This window comes from Rattus rattus, chromosome 1 (genome assembly GCF_011064425.1).
Source record: "Rattus rattus isolate New Zealand chromosome 1, Rrattus_CSIRO_v1, whole genome shotgun sequence".
Taxonomy (NCBI): Eukaryota; Metazoa; Chordata; class Mammalia; order Rodentia; family Muridae; genus Rattus; species Rattus rattus.
In genome coordinates, this window is record NC_046154.1 from 45,843,578 (window position 1) to 45,860,019 (window position 16,442).

The window sequence follows — 16,442 nt, forward strand, 5'->3', positions numbered from 1 at the left end:
TCAAATTAAGAATGACAGATAAGGGGTTGGGGATTTTGCTCAGTGGTAGAGCGCAAGGCAAGGCCCTGGGTTCGGTCCCCAGCTCTGAAAAAAAAAAAAGAAAAAAAAAAAAAAAAAAAAAAAAAGAATGACAGATAAACACAGAATATTCTTGTAAGATCCTAGGAGATAATCAGAGAAAGTCTCTGAAACAAAATACTTTTCACCAATCCTTGAGGTTCAAAAGGTTCTGCACATTAAGGAGATGGCTCAGTGGGTAAAACACGATATACACGTGTGAGGCTGGAGTTTAGATCTCCAGAGCCGGTAATCCTGGTGCTTCTGTGGTGAGGTGGGAGGCAGAGACAGCCTGGCATATTCAGGAGCAACAAGAAGCTCTGTATCAAACCAACCGGAAGCAAGGACTGACATCCAAGTCTTCTTCTGCTCCCACGGCATGCACATCCACACAGACAGAAGACGAAAGATGTGGGTTTGTCTCCCTACTGTATCAAAATCATTTTTAAACAATAAAGAACAGTTAGTGGTTAGATTTTATATTTGGGAATAAAATCACAAAATTTGGGAAGCAGAAATGGCCATTAACACCATAGATTTCACAAATTAAGTTATGAAAAACCACAGATGTAAATATATGATAGTGTATGAATTTCCCTCACCACCAAAAAAAGTCTAAGTTTCAGATCAATACATAAAATGTACAGAAAGGCTTGGGACGAGCTCAATTATTACTTGAGGTGACTGAAAGAGAATGGCCTCCACAGGCTCATAGGCTTGAATACTTGGTCAATAGGTAGGGAGTAGCACTACTGGAAAGGATTAGAAGGTGTGGCTTTGTTGGAGCAAGTGTGTCACTAGGGGTGGGCCCAGTGGCTCTGTCTTGCTGCTGCCTGTTGGTCTGAATGCAGAACTTTCAGCGACTTCTCTAGCACCGCATCTCCCTTGCTGCCATGCTTCCCAGCATGACTAGAATGACTATGCCTCTGAAACTGTAAGCAAGCTCCAATTAAGTGTTTTCTTTATAATAAGAGTTGCTGTGCTCAGGAGTTGGGGATTTAGCTCAGTGGTAGAGCGCTTGCCTAGCAAGCACAAGGCCCTGGGTTCGGTCCCCAGCTCTGAAAAAAAGAAAAAAAAAAAAAGAGTTGCTGTGCTCATAGTGTCTCAGCAACAGAACTCTGATGAAGACATTAATCAACCTGAAAAGAATTAAAAAATCTACTAACATCAGAAGGATAAACCGTGATTGAGTCACACAGTAGCTGTCCTCCCTAGGGTGGCTTATTATAAAGCAAGAAAACATATTTAGCAACAAGCTACAAAACTGGGTAATCTTCAGAACATAATAAGGGAAAAAGAAAGTCACAAAAGACAACCACATGAATGCCATTCAAGAAAGCCAAAAGACAAGCAAGTACATAAGCATCCGTTAGACTTTATGTGATGAAACCTTTGTTGAAGGTTTACTAAGCAAAGCAATGGAAGAATGCACCAAATGCTTTAAAATAGTGTTGGGAAGGAAAGGAAACCCTCAAGGAAAATAGAAGCAAATCCTAGTTCTTGAGCTCAAAGGAAAAAAACCAGATGAGAAAAGATTCCATGCCAAGGACAGCCATCTGCAAGGCAGTCTGTGCTGAAATGTACCACTTTAAGAAATGTGTCTCCTTACCACTCCATAGCACAACACTCAAACTACATTCTTTTTAATCTTAGTTTAAATGTGTTTGCAACATTGATCACCACTTTTTACATTTTCTTTTATGTCTGCCTCATTAGAATGTTACAGAGGATTTTTTCCTCCCATATATGCCATCATCTGGCAAATACCAAATATTTAAAAACTAGTTGCTTGAATACACAAAACAATGTTAATAGACAAGTGTATTGGTTCATGTCTGGTAACCCTATCCCAAAGGAGGGAAAAACAGGAGGCGCCTACCTCAAGGCTAGTCTGGGATACATAATGAAACAATGCTTCAAAGACAAATAAAAAAAAAAAAAATGTTGAGGCTGCCAGAAATGGCTCTGTGGGTAAACATGCTCGCCATCAAGCCTGACAACCTGAAGACTGATCTCCAGGACCCATATGGCAAAAGGAGAGCACTGACTTCCACAAGTTGTCCTCTGACCTGTCAAGAGTGTGTGCTCATTCACACGTGGACACACACACATGTGCGCAAACAAGGACAATTTAAAATTTTTACTTAAAAAAAAGTGAATGTCACTTCCAAGGGGGCCTGATAATTAGACAACTCAGAGAAGTCTAGCTGGTGCCTAACTAGAGCCTTCACACCTACTGACTGGTATTCATAGTGCTCTAAATGAAGTATCTCATCAAAGCGCTCCCCTCAGGGAGCTTCGTGGAAGAGGAAGGTGGAAGAGGAAGAAAAGAGATTGTAAGAGCCAGTGAAATAGGTCACCCAGACACAGCAGTAATAAAGCACATACGAACTCACAAGAGACTGTGGTGAGTGCAGGACCGACACAGGTTCAAGCCAGACGGGAGTCCCAGTGCTGAGAGAGGGAAGTGAACAGTTTCTCATCTCTAACCAAGAAGCTAACTCCAACTGACAACTGCTTACAGAGAAAAAAATCACTTTTCTCCAACCGAGTCTCATAGGGTATATAAACCACACTTAAGGGTAAGCCTTAGTCCCAGGGTAGATGGCCAACACAAAATGAACTCAATACTCTTGCAGATTTTTTTGTCTCATATTGTTTTATTTGGACTTTTTTTTTTTTATCTCACCAGTCTTTTACTTGGTTTTCAATTTCCTGTTTTTATATGGTGTGTGTGTGTGTGTGTGTGTGTGTGTGTGTGTGTGTGTGTGTGTGTGTGTTTTGTTGTTGTTGTTAATTCTGGTTTGTTTTGTAATTGCCTGTTTTCTAAAGAGAGAAACACAGGAAACATTGATAGACGAGGAGGTGGAAGAGGACCTGGGAGATGGGGGAAGGGAAACCATGATCAGAATGTTGTATGTATTTCTAATTTAAAAGCTATTTAAAATCTAATAGCTGGTTTTGTAAAAGTCATGAGCAGCAAATTTTGTATATACAAAATGTACATATCAAATGCATCTAAAAAGTATACCCAAAACTTTAAAGTCCCAAATGAAGCAGTCATCTGTACCTGATTAAACGATAAGAGTGGGAAAAAATACAGATGTCCATGCATCCTAATCCAGCACTTTGTGATAAGATAGTGCCTATTTATATATACTATATATGTGTATTAGAGAGCTAAGTAGAATGTTTTTAAAATGTTTCAGAAAAAAAAAGGATTATGACAGAAGAAATTTTACACAACCACACACTAAATCTAGAAGCTATAAAGAATAATCAAGGGGCCAGTGAGATGGCTCAGAGAATAAAGGCATTTACTGCCAAAGCCTGATGACCTCAGCTCAATCCTCAGGAGCCACACAATGGAAGACCCGAAGCCCCACACACTCACCAAAGTATACTGAGCCCCACCCATACCCTGCACACAAATAAAGAAAATGGAAAAACTGTGCTGTACAGTGGTGCCCTGTCCAAGGCTTGATATCAACTGTATGTATCTGATACCCTAGACTACGCTACCAAGGGGAGAACAATGCTGAACAAACGATGATCCATGTCTTACACAGCATACAACACAAAAGGATGGGATTTCATCACTGTACTCTGAGTGGTATACAACATGACAATTCTATTTAATGTTTTTGAAGTTTAGCCAAAATATAACTGAAACCTCAGAATGCAAAAGAGAAAAGAAAAAAATAGAAAGGATTGTTGACTATTAATTTTAAGATTATTTTAAGTAATATATATAATAATATACTGAATACAAGCAGAAAAGATTAACAGTGGGTAAGAGGTTATGAACTCAAATCCTCAGTACTCATATAAAAAGCCAGACATGCTTACACATGCCTGTGACCCCAACAATGGAGGACAGAGACAAGAACTTCACAAGGACAGAAAGCAGGAACTTCACTGCTGGCCAACCTAGCCAAAATGGTCCAGCTTTTGGTTTGGTGAGATACTATGTCAACGTAAAACCCATGCATGCTTAGACTTAAGTACATCCCCCAGCCCAATAGACAAATTACAAATGCTTAGAAAAAACACACAAAAGTTACTCGCTGGTTAATAATAAATATGATTGTGGAACACTTTAAACTTTTTTCTTTGTTATCCAAATTTCCTACAATGACCACATATTTGTATTTATTTATTGTTATTTAACATCTTTTAACTACTAAAAATCAAAGAATACAGAAGCTCTAAAAATGTATTTTAGGTTAAGAATAAAGGTGCTGTTTTAGTAGGTTTTTCCTTTTAAAAGTAAAATTATGTAATATTTTGCGTGACCACTAGTTGTAACTCAACAATAAGTTATAAGACATTTTTCTATGTCAGTACATAAAGCACACCCTCCATGGATAGTGACTCACACCGCTAACCCCAGCTCTCAGGCATACTGCCATTACTTCAAAGCCAGCCTGGCTTACACAGCAACTCCAGACTCAGTCTCAAAATTAATAAAAAGAAAAAAGGAAGGCAGGAAAGAAGGAACAAAGAAGTACTTCGTTTTATGGCTTCAATTATCTCCACTGTACAACTGTGTCATAGCATGATCCTTTACACTCAGTGATGAGAACTATTGTCAACTTCTCACTACTACACAAACCATGCTGCAGTTGGTTGACACAGTGGTGAGCCCAGCAGCAAGGAGAATCACAAGGAAGGGAGACCAGCCTGGGTTCCACAGTGAGTTCCAGGTCAGCAAAGTCTAAGTAATGATACCCTAGTTCAAAAGAGCAACCAAACAATAACCTTATACAAATATCACTAAGTAGCTTTAACATAAGTAGTTAATATGTAACTACTTGTTATAAGCTAAACACAAGCTTCAATAAATTATACATATACAATATTGCCATGGGCTATTATTTCCTATAATCTGTACTTCTTATTGTGTAACTTGCTTGTTTATATTTGTTTTCTAGGAAATAAAGGTAGTTTTTTTTTAAATTAGCCAGATAAAAATTTAATCTATGAAATTTCTGGGAAAAATATTACTAAGAGTTCTATAAAAATGCCTAGTAGTCATGTATTCATATACTCTATAAATGTTATTAAAGAATCTACAATGTGCTAGGCACAGAGTGACTAAAGCAAAAAGGTTCTCTGTGTTCATGAAAGTTTAGCCTACAGTCATTTATTAAATTGAGTTAGTAGGGAAACAGCTAAAAGAAAATCGAAGGGCTGGAAAGATGGCTCAGTGCATAAGAGCACTTGCTGCTTCCGGAGGAGATGAATTAGGTTCCTAGCACACACATGCAGCTCACAACTGCCTTGAACTTTGTTCCAGAAGATCTGAAACGCTTCTGGCCTATGTGAGCACCAGGCATGCACACAGTGCACAGACATATGTACATACAAAACACTCAAACACACAAAATATTTTTTAATTTAAAAGTTAAAAAAAAATCCAGGTGTTATGGCATATGCCTTTAATCTCAGCACTCAAGAGGCAGAGGCAGGAGGATCTCTGACTTTGAGGCCAGCCTGGTCTTCAGAGTGAGTTCTAGCAGCCAGAGCTACATAGGTAAACACTGGCTTAAAAAGAAGAGGAGGAGGAGGAGGAGGAGGAGGAGGAGGAGGAGGGAGGAGGAGGAGGAGGAGGAGGAGGAGGAGGAGGAGGAGGAGGAGGAGGGAGGAGGAGGAGGGGAGGAGGAGGAGGAGGAGGAGGAGGAGGAGGAGGAGGGAGGAGAGGAGGAAGGAGGAGGAGGAGGAGGAGGAGGAGGAGGAGGAGGAGGAGGAGGAGGAGGAGGAGGAGGAGGAGGAGGAGGAGGTGGTTGGGGAGAGGAGAGAAGAGAGGAGAGGAAAAGAGGGAGAGAACAAAAGTCTGCAAAAGAAAAGAGGGGAACACAGTACTCAGAGAAAGTCAGGTGTCATTTGTGTCAGTACACACGTGTCTCTACCTCTTAAACCAGTCTTAACCAGTAGCCCTCAGATTCATCTTAAAACATCATTCTCCTTATGCTACTGTCACTCAAGGAATCCAGAAATTCTGACTTGGCGTTCACCAACTGTCACCTGTCATCTTCAGTGTTCTCTGCATCAGCTAGCAAATGTCTATCAGTGTCCTCCTCTACTTTCTATTGCTATGATAAACACAACTTGGAAAGGAAAGGGTTTATTTCATCTTGCAGCTTATTATCATGAAGGGAAGTCCAGGCAGGAATCTGGAGGAAGAAAACACAGGCCAGGGAAGAACTCTGCTTACTGACTTGTCCCCATGGCTTCAACAGCCTGCTTTCTTATACGACCCAGGACCACCTGCCCAGGGTGGTACTGCCCACAGTGGACTGGATCCTCACACATCAATTATTAATCAAGAAAAGGCCCATAAACTTTCCTACAGGCCAATTTGATGGATGTACTTTCTCAATAGAGTTCCTTCCCTCTTCCCAAAGACCCCAGCTTGCATTAAGTTGGGGGGAAAAAACACCTAACCCGCAAAGCTGATCCCCTTATTAACTTGACAAACAAATACATCAATAAAATGTAACCTTTCCTTTGTTTATCTGTAAGATCTCATGTTAACATAACAATACAAGGGGCTGGGGATTTAGCTTCAGTGGTAGAGCGCCCTAGGAAGCGCAAGGCCCTGTTCGGTCCCCAGTCAAAAAAAGAACCAAAAAAAAAAAAACAAAAAAAAAAACATAACAATACAAAACATGGTATAACTTTCAAAGTCCCACAGGCTTTAAAATTTTTCTCTTTAAAATATCCAACCTCTCTTTAAAAATCCAAAATCTCAATTGTAAGTCATGGCATTTATCACAGCAATAGAAAGAGGAGCAGGACACTGATAGAAGTTTGCTAGCTGATGCAGAGAACACAGAAGATGACAGGTGACAGTTGGCGAATGTCAAGTTACATATTTCTTATTCCAAGAGTTCCCTCTTAGAACCAGGGCAGCTACAATTAAATCACAGCAAAACCAACATCCAGCACTGTAAATTAAACCCTGTAGCTCAGAAGGCATGTATTCAATCATGGTTTCCTGGGCTGTAGTGTGTTTGGGCAGCCCACTTTTCTGACTGTCATTCACAGCACACAAAGGTTATCTCACAGGCTCAGGCTGGCTCCATTCCACAGCTGCTACAGTTCTTGGTAGTAGTCCCATGTTTCACCCATCTCCAATATCCTGGGGTCTCCACTGCAACTGAGGCTGAACCTTCGACCAATGGCCTCCTGGACCTCATCGGGGATTTTGACCTGTCACATGGCGCCAATCCACAACCCTTCAAGCCCTCAAAATATCAAGTGGGATTCTGAACACATTACTCAGTTTGGCTATAAGCTTATAATGAGCAATCTCAGCCATCGGACTACAGTTTCTGGGTACTGACCCTCAGGAAACACTTCCCAGAAGATCTCACCTCAGTGATGGTCTCAGATTAATCACAGCTGATACTTCAGCACCAGCTAACTAGCATCAACTGCCCCACTAAAGCAATGACTTTCCTTCACTGGTTTTTAATCAAAGCTGATTCTTACGCCCCAGCTAACCAAAACCACTGGTTCTTAATTCAAAATATCACACAAATAGCCCCAAGAGAGTCTCTGGGGGACTCTCAAACTTCCCTCTGAAACTTCACAAGCCAGACCCCTATCATCTGCACCTCTCTCGACATTATCTTCCAAGATCCCCCAGAACAGCCCATTAATCTCTGGACATACAAAGGCTTTTCCAACCCAAGTTCCAAACACTGCCATGATCCTTTCAAAACATGATCAGGTCTATCACAGCAGTAGTCCACTCTGGTAGACTATTCTGTTCTAGTTGCTTTCTATTGCTGTAATAATAAACAACATAACCAAAAACAATTTAAAAGTGGAAAGGGTTTATTTCATGGTACAGCTTACTGTCCATCATGTCCAGCTTACTGTCCAAGGTTAAGCAGGAACCTGAGAGAAGAAACTAAAGCAGGGACAATAGAGAACCACAGCTTACTGGTTTGCCCACCTAGGCTTGCTCATGCATACAGCCCAGGGCTACCTGCCCACGGTGAACTGGATCCTCCTGTAACAATCATTAACTTAAAGAAATGCCCCACAGACTTTCCTACAAACATTCTCTCAATAGCAGTTTTCTCCTCTCACAGGACCCTAGTCTGTTAGGCTGACAAAAGATTAAGCAGCACAGCCAATCCTAAGTTCTCTTCATACCTGCCTCTGCTTCCCCTATGTAGTCAGCCACTTAAACACATCGCCATGCCTATGGGGGAGTGAATCGGCTTCCATCACCTGTGTACAGGCTGCAGCTTTTCTTATACTTTCTCCAGCTTACTCACTCCTTCCTCCAAAACCAATCTGTCCATAGATACTATGTATCTTGTTATTTCCCAACCATCTGAAGACCATCTTCACCTTCAGACTCTTTAAGCACCAAACATGTCATCTCTTCCACTCTGAAACATTTCTCCCTCTACTCTAGGCAATGCCTTATCCTAAAAGTTCTCATCCCTTCCACTTTAAACTATCTTCTTGGGATAGAGATGGTTCTGCAGTTAAGAGCACTGGCTGCTTATTCCAGAGATCTGAATTCAGTTCCCATTACCCTTGTGGTAGCTCACAACTGCCTGTAACTGCAGTTCCAGATTTGAAGCGGCCTTCTTCCACCCTCTGTGGGCACCAGGAATACATGTGGTACACAAATACACATGCAGGCATGCAGGTAAAATACCCATACACATGAAAAATGATTGGTTTAATCTTCTTAGGAGGCTAAGAGTATAGCTCATTTGGCAGTGCTTGTCTGGCACTCACAAGGCTATGGGTTTGAGCCCCAGCACTGCATAAACTGGGTGCTGGAGCGTACGCCTATAATCCTAGCACTTGAGAGGTAGGGTTAGGAAAATCAGAAGTTCAAAGCCATCTTGGGTTACACACTGAGCTTAAGTAGATAGGTAGGTGGACAAGCAGGCAGACAGGCAGGCAGGCTTTTTAAAATCTTGAAAAACATCTCCTTGGTAACCTCAATTTCATGCTTCCCATTCATAATTAAAGCAGTGCAGCATGGCCAGCCTCTGCCTCCTTATCATTCCTCTGTAAGTATTTTCACCAAGAACAATTTCTTAGGTCTCTAAAAGACTTCAATCTTCCGTTACTACAGTATCAAGTAATCAGGATCACTGGCAATGGCTCCCTGCTAACGTGTGCTCTTAGTGGGTCTTCATTAAGGCTTCCTTTTGCTTCCTCCTGACTGTTCAGTTTGTATTTCAATTGCTTAGGATTGTTCTGCTATGTCTCAAGGTCCTGAGCCTTAGGAATATTAACTTGCTCAAGGTCACATAGCTTAGAAACTAAATACACTGAAGGACTGAAGCGGCCATACTTTACACGTGACAGCCATTGCATCCCATTTCAGAATCTGCTCCCTGACTACCACTTCAGACAACACCGCCCTACATTATGCTCTCTTCTGACCTCTAAGGCCCCAGATATGCACATAGTCCACATACATACATTCAGGCAAACAGTCATACACATGAAATTTAAAAACCCAAACTAAACAAACAAAAATTTTCAGGGGATTAGAGTCAGGTATCAGACCAAGAAATGGAATGTTTCAAAGTTCCTAAACTTTAATATAAATAACTACACAATGATTTGTTTTATAACTGTAAGGAACTATGATTGCACCATTAATCTGTATGCATACATAAAATGAAAATTAATCCCTTACATATTCAATGAAGCACTTATTAGGCATTGGGTATTAGTAAAATATATATATATATATATATATATACATATATATATATATATATACAACCTCAGCAAAAAAGCCCATGTTCTTACCATTCAATACAAAGGGAAATGTTCTCTTAATTTTTGATATCTCTGCTTTCTGATGACTTGGATTCATCTATAGTTTCTGCTCCTGAGTGAGCCACCTCACTTCTAAACTAGCAAGTTAGCAGACGTTAGTGTCCTCAATGCAACTATTGTATTGTGCCTTTCTGTTCAATAGCATGTAACAGTAAACACAATCAGTGCTTTACTTCCTATAATAAGTATACTGAGAACTTACTAAAATAACCAGGCCAGTAGGCTGTCTCAGAAGGTGAAGGGTACATGACCAGCCTGACCAACCTTCTGGGCTGAGATCAACCCCCAGAACCCACAAGATGGAAGGACAGAACCAACTCTGCAAGTTGTCCTCTGGTCTACACACACACACACACACACACACACACTGTGGCACGTGCACTGCCTTCCCCATCACATACACAAAAATAAATGTGAATATTACTTCTAACGGTGTAAGCAACATTTGGATTAGAAGGGACTACTTTTTCATGTTTGTTTTCCATCCCCCATAGAAACAGAGATTAAACAACAAAGTCTTTCATCCTTGTTTGAGTCAATCTAAGCTCCCCAGCATTATGCACTGTTAGAGAAGTATCATCATCCATTTAGAACATCTATTCTAACCAATAACGATTTGAGTTAAGATGTTGACTTGTGTGACACCTTTCTAGCCAAAATGGATTCTTTGCATTGTTTCTGTAGAGCTTTGTCCATGATCCGTTACAGGACATAGCCATCAGGTTAAGTGTTTGGAGTATGTGAATGAGCACTAGACCTGCTCAGAGGAACAGAGAAAAAGAAAGGGGGGATTAACACTTTCCTGGTATTTAAGCAACCACCTAAAAACTTAATAAGGGCTGGTAAATTTGCTCAGTGGGTAAAACCACTTGCCATCATGCACAACAATCTGAGTTCAATCCCTAGCACTCGTACAGTGACTGGAGAGAACTGACTACTGTAGTTGTCCTGACTTCTCCTCTCTTGCAATTCACATATGTGTGTGTACACATACACACTAAATACTAAGTAAATGTAATCCTGAAGGAGTCCTGGAGGTATTACTAACATTTCAAAAAGGCTAAATACAAATTATATGCAGAGAGAAATAAAATTCTGCAGACTCTTAATAAATGTAAGCTGATGTGTCTTTGACAGCATTATTCCACCACAATATTCCTCTGAACAGGTCTGGTGCTCATTCACATACTCCAAACACTTAACCCGATGGCTATGTCCTGTAACGGATCATGGACAAAGCACTACAAAAACAATGCAAAGAATTCATTTGGCTAGAAAGGTGTCCTACAAGTCAACATCTATATGCAAGTATTATAAATGTAATTTAGGGGGTTGGGGATTTAGCTCAGTGGTAGAGCGCTTGCCTAGGAAGTGCAAGGCCCTGGGTTCGGTCCCCAGCTCCGGGGGAAAAAAAAGAAATGTAATTTAGTTCTAGAAGCTACAGACACTTGATATGTTTGTTTCTGAACACAAAAATTCACAGACTTTAAAGATCTAGTTCTGAAGTTTTCCACTTATTTAAGACAGGGTTTCTCTGCTTAACAGTCCTGGCTGTCCTGGAACTCACTTTGTAGACCAGGCTGTCCTGGATCTCACAGATCCATCCTGCCTGCCTCTCTGCCTCTGCCTCCCGAGTGCTAGCATTAAAGGAATGGGCCACTACTGCCCAACTTCGCCTTTATTTTAAAGTAACAGAAATTAAAAACAAAAACAAAAAACATTTTCAAAAGTCAAATTGGAAAAAGATGTGGTGGTGCATGCCTAGAACCACAGCACTCAGAAAGCAGAGGTAGAGCTCTCCCAAGTTTGACTCAACCTAGTCTACATAGTGAGTTCCAATCCAGCAAAAGCTAGCAAGAGTCTGGGTGGGAGTGGAGGAAGGTTGTCAATTTGAAACTTGAATACATAAAAAAAAAAAGATAAAGGTGGACAAAAAGACCCATGATTTAACAAAGGCCAACAAACAAATGTGACAATTTACTCAAAGTAGCTTTTAAACATCTTTGTTGTTGTATTTCTGGGTGTTTGGGGGGGGGAGGGTGTTTTCTGCTTGGTTTTATTTATTTATTTACTTTCTTACTTACTTATTTACTTACTTATTTTTGAGACAGGGTTTCTCTGTATAGCCCTAGCTTTCCTGAACTCCCTTTGTAGAGCAGGCTGGACTCATACTCAGGGATCACCTGCCTCTGCCTCCTAAGAACTAGGATTAAAGCTGTATGTCACTGATACATCAGTTGCATTATCTTTTGTCTTCCTTGTACCAGAACTTTATTCAGGTGGGGATTGAGTCACCATTCATTACAGACGATTGGGACACTGGAAGATTAGAAGGGATCTTACAAGTACCCATTCAACCAGCTCAGGTCCAAGTCCTCTCTCATACATTTTTGGAAGAAGCTATCTAGACATTCTATTTATCACTTCCTACTTTATTCTTTAATCTACTTTAACATACATACTTCCATTCGATTTGCTTCCCCTTCCCCAGGTTGTTTTTTGAGCCAGGGTCCTATGTAGCCCAAGCTATATGATCAAGGATGTCTCCTGACTTCTGATGGTCCTTCTCCCACCTCTTCAGCACCTTTATTACCATACTCTATTCTCATTTTAATTTTTTTTAGTGCAATTTTAAAGATTTATTTATTTATTATATATAAGTACACTGTAGCTATCTTCAGACAGCCCAGAAGAGGACATCAGATCTCATTACAGATGGTTATGAGCCACCAAGTGATTGCTGGGATTGAACTCATGACCTCTGGAAGAGTAGTCAGTGCTCTTAAGCACTGAGCCATCTCTCCAGCCCTGGTTTAAGTTTTTCAAATGTCTGCATCCTCCTACACTGTAAATTTAATCACCTTTGTATATACCACCCTGGATAGTTATTTATTGCAGTATATTTAACCAACGTGCAGAAATGCTAGTTTGGAACCTGATGCGTATGTTTAGTATTTGCAAAAAATAAGGTCAAAGAATGAATATATATCTAAAGCAATCAGAACAGCATCTGACACTTTTTAGCTGTTACTAGGTAACTTTGTATGGACAGGAAAACAAAAACAAACAACAACAACAAAACCCCACTAACACCTGTACTGAAAATTTAACCTGGGAGGCAAAAACCAAACAATGTTGTTACCTCCAACTTGTTCACTTACAGGTTACAACTACATCTTTGACAAGAAAAGTTATCCCTAGTTTATAAAGATATCTTGACCCTGACAATCTGATGAAAATTAAGTTGATCTTGAAGTTGGGGCTATGTCACTGATTTTTGGACCGGAGTGTCAGTTGATTGCAAAATAAAAGTGGGGGAAAGTGGAAAAGATGATCTCTAAAATTCTTTCCTACTTTTAACACACTACAGGCTTATAATAAATTTGGGCTTAAGACTACTCAGGCTTCTAACTCAGCATGAGTAAGAACCTCATAAAATACCAGCACATACTGCACTGGGTTTTGTGTCAGATGGCTAGTTTCATACGAGCTCCAATACTATCTAGCTGTCTAATTCTGAGTGAGAAAAACTGGGTTTCAATGTCCTCAAGCAGGAAAACAAAGTTGTTAGAAAATAGAAACTGTTTCAAATACAAGATATTTTATGAAACGAAGTAACTCTTAAGTTTATTCAGTCGGGATTGAGTTACCATTCATTACAGATGATTGAAACATTGTATAAGATGGGATCTTACAAGCCTACCATTCATACAACTGAGGCCCAAGATGTCTCTAAGACGTTTTGGAAGAAGTTATCTAGCCATTCTAGTTCTGGCTAGCCACCCATGGTTACAAGCCACTCCATCTTAGCTAGCTGAGAGGTAAAACGGAGTAAAGATTATGAAGAGGATGCTGTAAAGTTCTAATATTAAAGCCACACCATCCTCTTCATAATCCTCACTCCGTTTTACCTCTCTTTTACTTAAGGGACTCATACATTTATGGATTGAGACTGAACAAAAATAACACGCACACATCTCAAATATCATCTCCACCAAAATTCAGTTCGCCAACTGTCAAGCTTTTGTAACAACCAACCTCCTCCCCTTTACCATTCATCCTGTTCTCATGAAAACCTTGGTACTTGCTTTAATGAAAGTAAAAAATAGCCGGGGGTGGTGGCGCACACCTTTAATCCCAGCATTTGAGGGGCAGAGGAGGCAAGCAGATCTCTGAGTTAGAGGCTAGCCTGGTATACTCCAAATTGCCCTGGCCACCTCACCCAAACACACATTTGGGATGAATAGTAGTAACACCCTGTTGCTCCTCCGGGAGACACCGAGACCAGAAGTCACTACAGCACCAACCGAAGCCCGCACCCTGTTCTCCCCAGTCCGAGCCTCCTCCCTCACCGGTACTGCTTGGGATCGCTGGGAGACTTGATGATCTCAGGGTCCCCGACATTACTGAGAGACCGTCCCTCCTCCTCAGATTCATCCGCTCCTAGACGAGCAACCCGGCCGCTCTCGCCTAAGTCCTGTCCATTAGGCTGCAGGTCCGGGCAACTGCAGGTGGACTTCGCCTTGTTTCTGCCAGGCATGGTCAGCGTAGGAAACGGTTTCGCTGATTCTTCGCACAGACCCCGTGCTTCGATTCGTCCCACAGCCGTGAGCTCCCGCCCGGCCTCACACCGCAACTTCCTCCCGGTGGCAAAGACTGCAGCAACCGCGACTCTCCTCAGCATTCACCAGCAAGTCGTAGCGCTGGACATCCCGCTCCCCAGGCCCACCTCCTCCTCCTACTCCTCCAGCCACTCCTCCTCCTCCGCGTCCCAGGGGCGACGGCGGCGGCCGGCGTTGTTGCTGCCCCAGCCGCTGGGGAGGACAGGCCCGAACCCCTCCTCCAACCCGGCCTCGCTCACACCGACTTTCTTCATCCCACCCTCCTGACAGCCGATGACGCTATGGACCCTAGCCAATCACAACGCACAACAGCTGTCACGTTTTCAGAAACAGCCAATGGGAGCAGGGAAGGCTAGAGACCAATAGGAATAGGCTGGATTCCTGGCGCACCCAGAGAGCACTTCGAAAACTGACGTGGGCGGGGCGAAGAAAAAGAGGCGGAGGACGACGGGAGAAGTTTTGCCGCGATTGTGACGTGCGTCCGTAGCTGTTTCTGGAAAACCGCGTAGTGCTCTGGGTCTGAGAAAATATTCCCCAGTGGGACGACGCAGAAGCGAGTCGCAATAGTGGATGCTGATCTTCTTCACCCACTTGCAGTGTATTTTTTGCATTCTGTTCTTAAGAGTGACTCAGCGAGTCTCTTTTAAAAACGCAGAACACCGGAAGTCTTCTCTTACCCTATCCTGAGATGGATGCTGTTCTTTTGGGGTCACTAAGCACCGGAAATAACAATTGCACCTTTCCATCCTGTAAGCTGCCCAACCATTGGTACTTTTCACGCTCCAAATCCAAAAGAGTGCCTAAAATATCGGTTTCAATATGCTCACTCTTGTATGCGAATTTTTTTTAAGCTTCCCCACAGACTGGAGTTGTCCTCAGCCTACCTTTTAAGTTTAGCCAACTTTTACTGAAAAGCAAAAACATGTTAGGCTACTACCCTCAAGATACTTTCCCAAGCTTTTTGGTTTTGTTGATTGCCAGTGCCTTTGCTGCGACTGGAACAGACACAATATAAAATAAAAAGCGGTTGACCAGATACAATAAAAAGCCGATAGACACCATTGGATGAGATCGTACCACGTGGAAGAAATAAACGAAATGAATATGAATAAACAACAACAAAAAGAGGACACCAGTAGATACATTAGTAGTTATGCCTCTGAACCTCAGTTATGCCATAAACAAAACACAAATCTTTGCCTGTGTGGTAGTCTACGTCTTGAATCTGAGCACTCAGGGAGACAGAAATTCAAGGCTAGCCTGGTTTACCTACTAAGACCCTGTCTCAAAAATTAAATTAAAAAAATTTTAATTAATTAAAAATTTAAAAACCCTTGCCTTCTTGAAGTTTAGTTTCTTATGGGAAGAAACAGACCATAAGTGGTACATTCAAAGAAAAATTAAAAAATGCTAAGACTACAGAACAGGATAGGAAAGCAAAGTATTGAGGAGGATAATAGAATTGGGACAGAAGTATTTGGAAAGCATTAACATATTCTGGTTTCAGTACACTTTTAAAGGTTTACCAGTTTTTAAGCAACTCTACTGGAGTCCTCATTCAAAGTAGCTTCCTCTGTACTCCAGTACTTGAGTGGCTGCCCAATACATAAAAACACCAATAGTAAGTGTTGAATAGATACCTAAAGTGTCAGTCTACGCTTTGTACAGGATTGTGTATGTGTGCTTTTTGACTCTCCAACGCAAAAAATCCTAGAGATAAGAAACCTTCAGCTTCAACTATACATTTTGTTTTCCTAAGGACAAAAATAATTTATACCCTTAACTGCAATTCATTGGGTTTTCCATGGAGTGAAACTTCCATTATTCATTTAACTAAACAAGTGATGTACTGCTGTGTGCCAGAAACTGGGAGTTGTGAACAAAGATTTCCCCTCCCTTTAGAGCTTACGAGAGAGGTAGTGGGAGCTG

General features: G+C 41.4%; 1 protein-coding gene across 2 annotated transcripts in view; it reads right to left on the bottom strand.

Annotated features, from left to right (window-relative positions):
• Nrdc (nardilysin convertase) overlaps positions 1-14,760 on the bottom strand; it is a 61,882-nt gene extending 47,122 nt beyond the window's left edge. Inside the window, exon 1 of one of the 2 annotated variants that reach the window (XM_032900477.1) lies at positions 14,244-14,760. In XM_032900477.1, the coding sequence (XP_032756368.1) occupies positions 14,244-14,575 (332 nt within the window). In that variant the 5' untranslated portion in view covers positions 14,576-14,760. The remainder of the gene's footprint in view (positions 1-14,243) is intronic. The other variant, XM_032900484.1, reaches the window with a different exon arrangement.
• Positions 14,761-16,442: the final 1,682 nt, after the last annotated feature.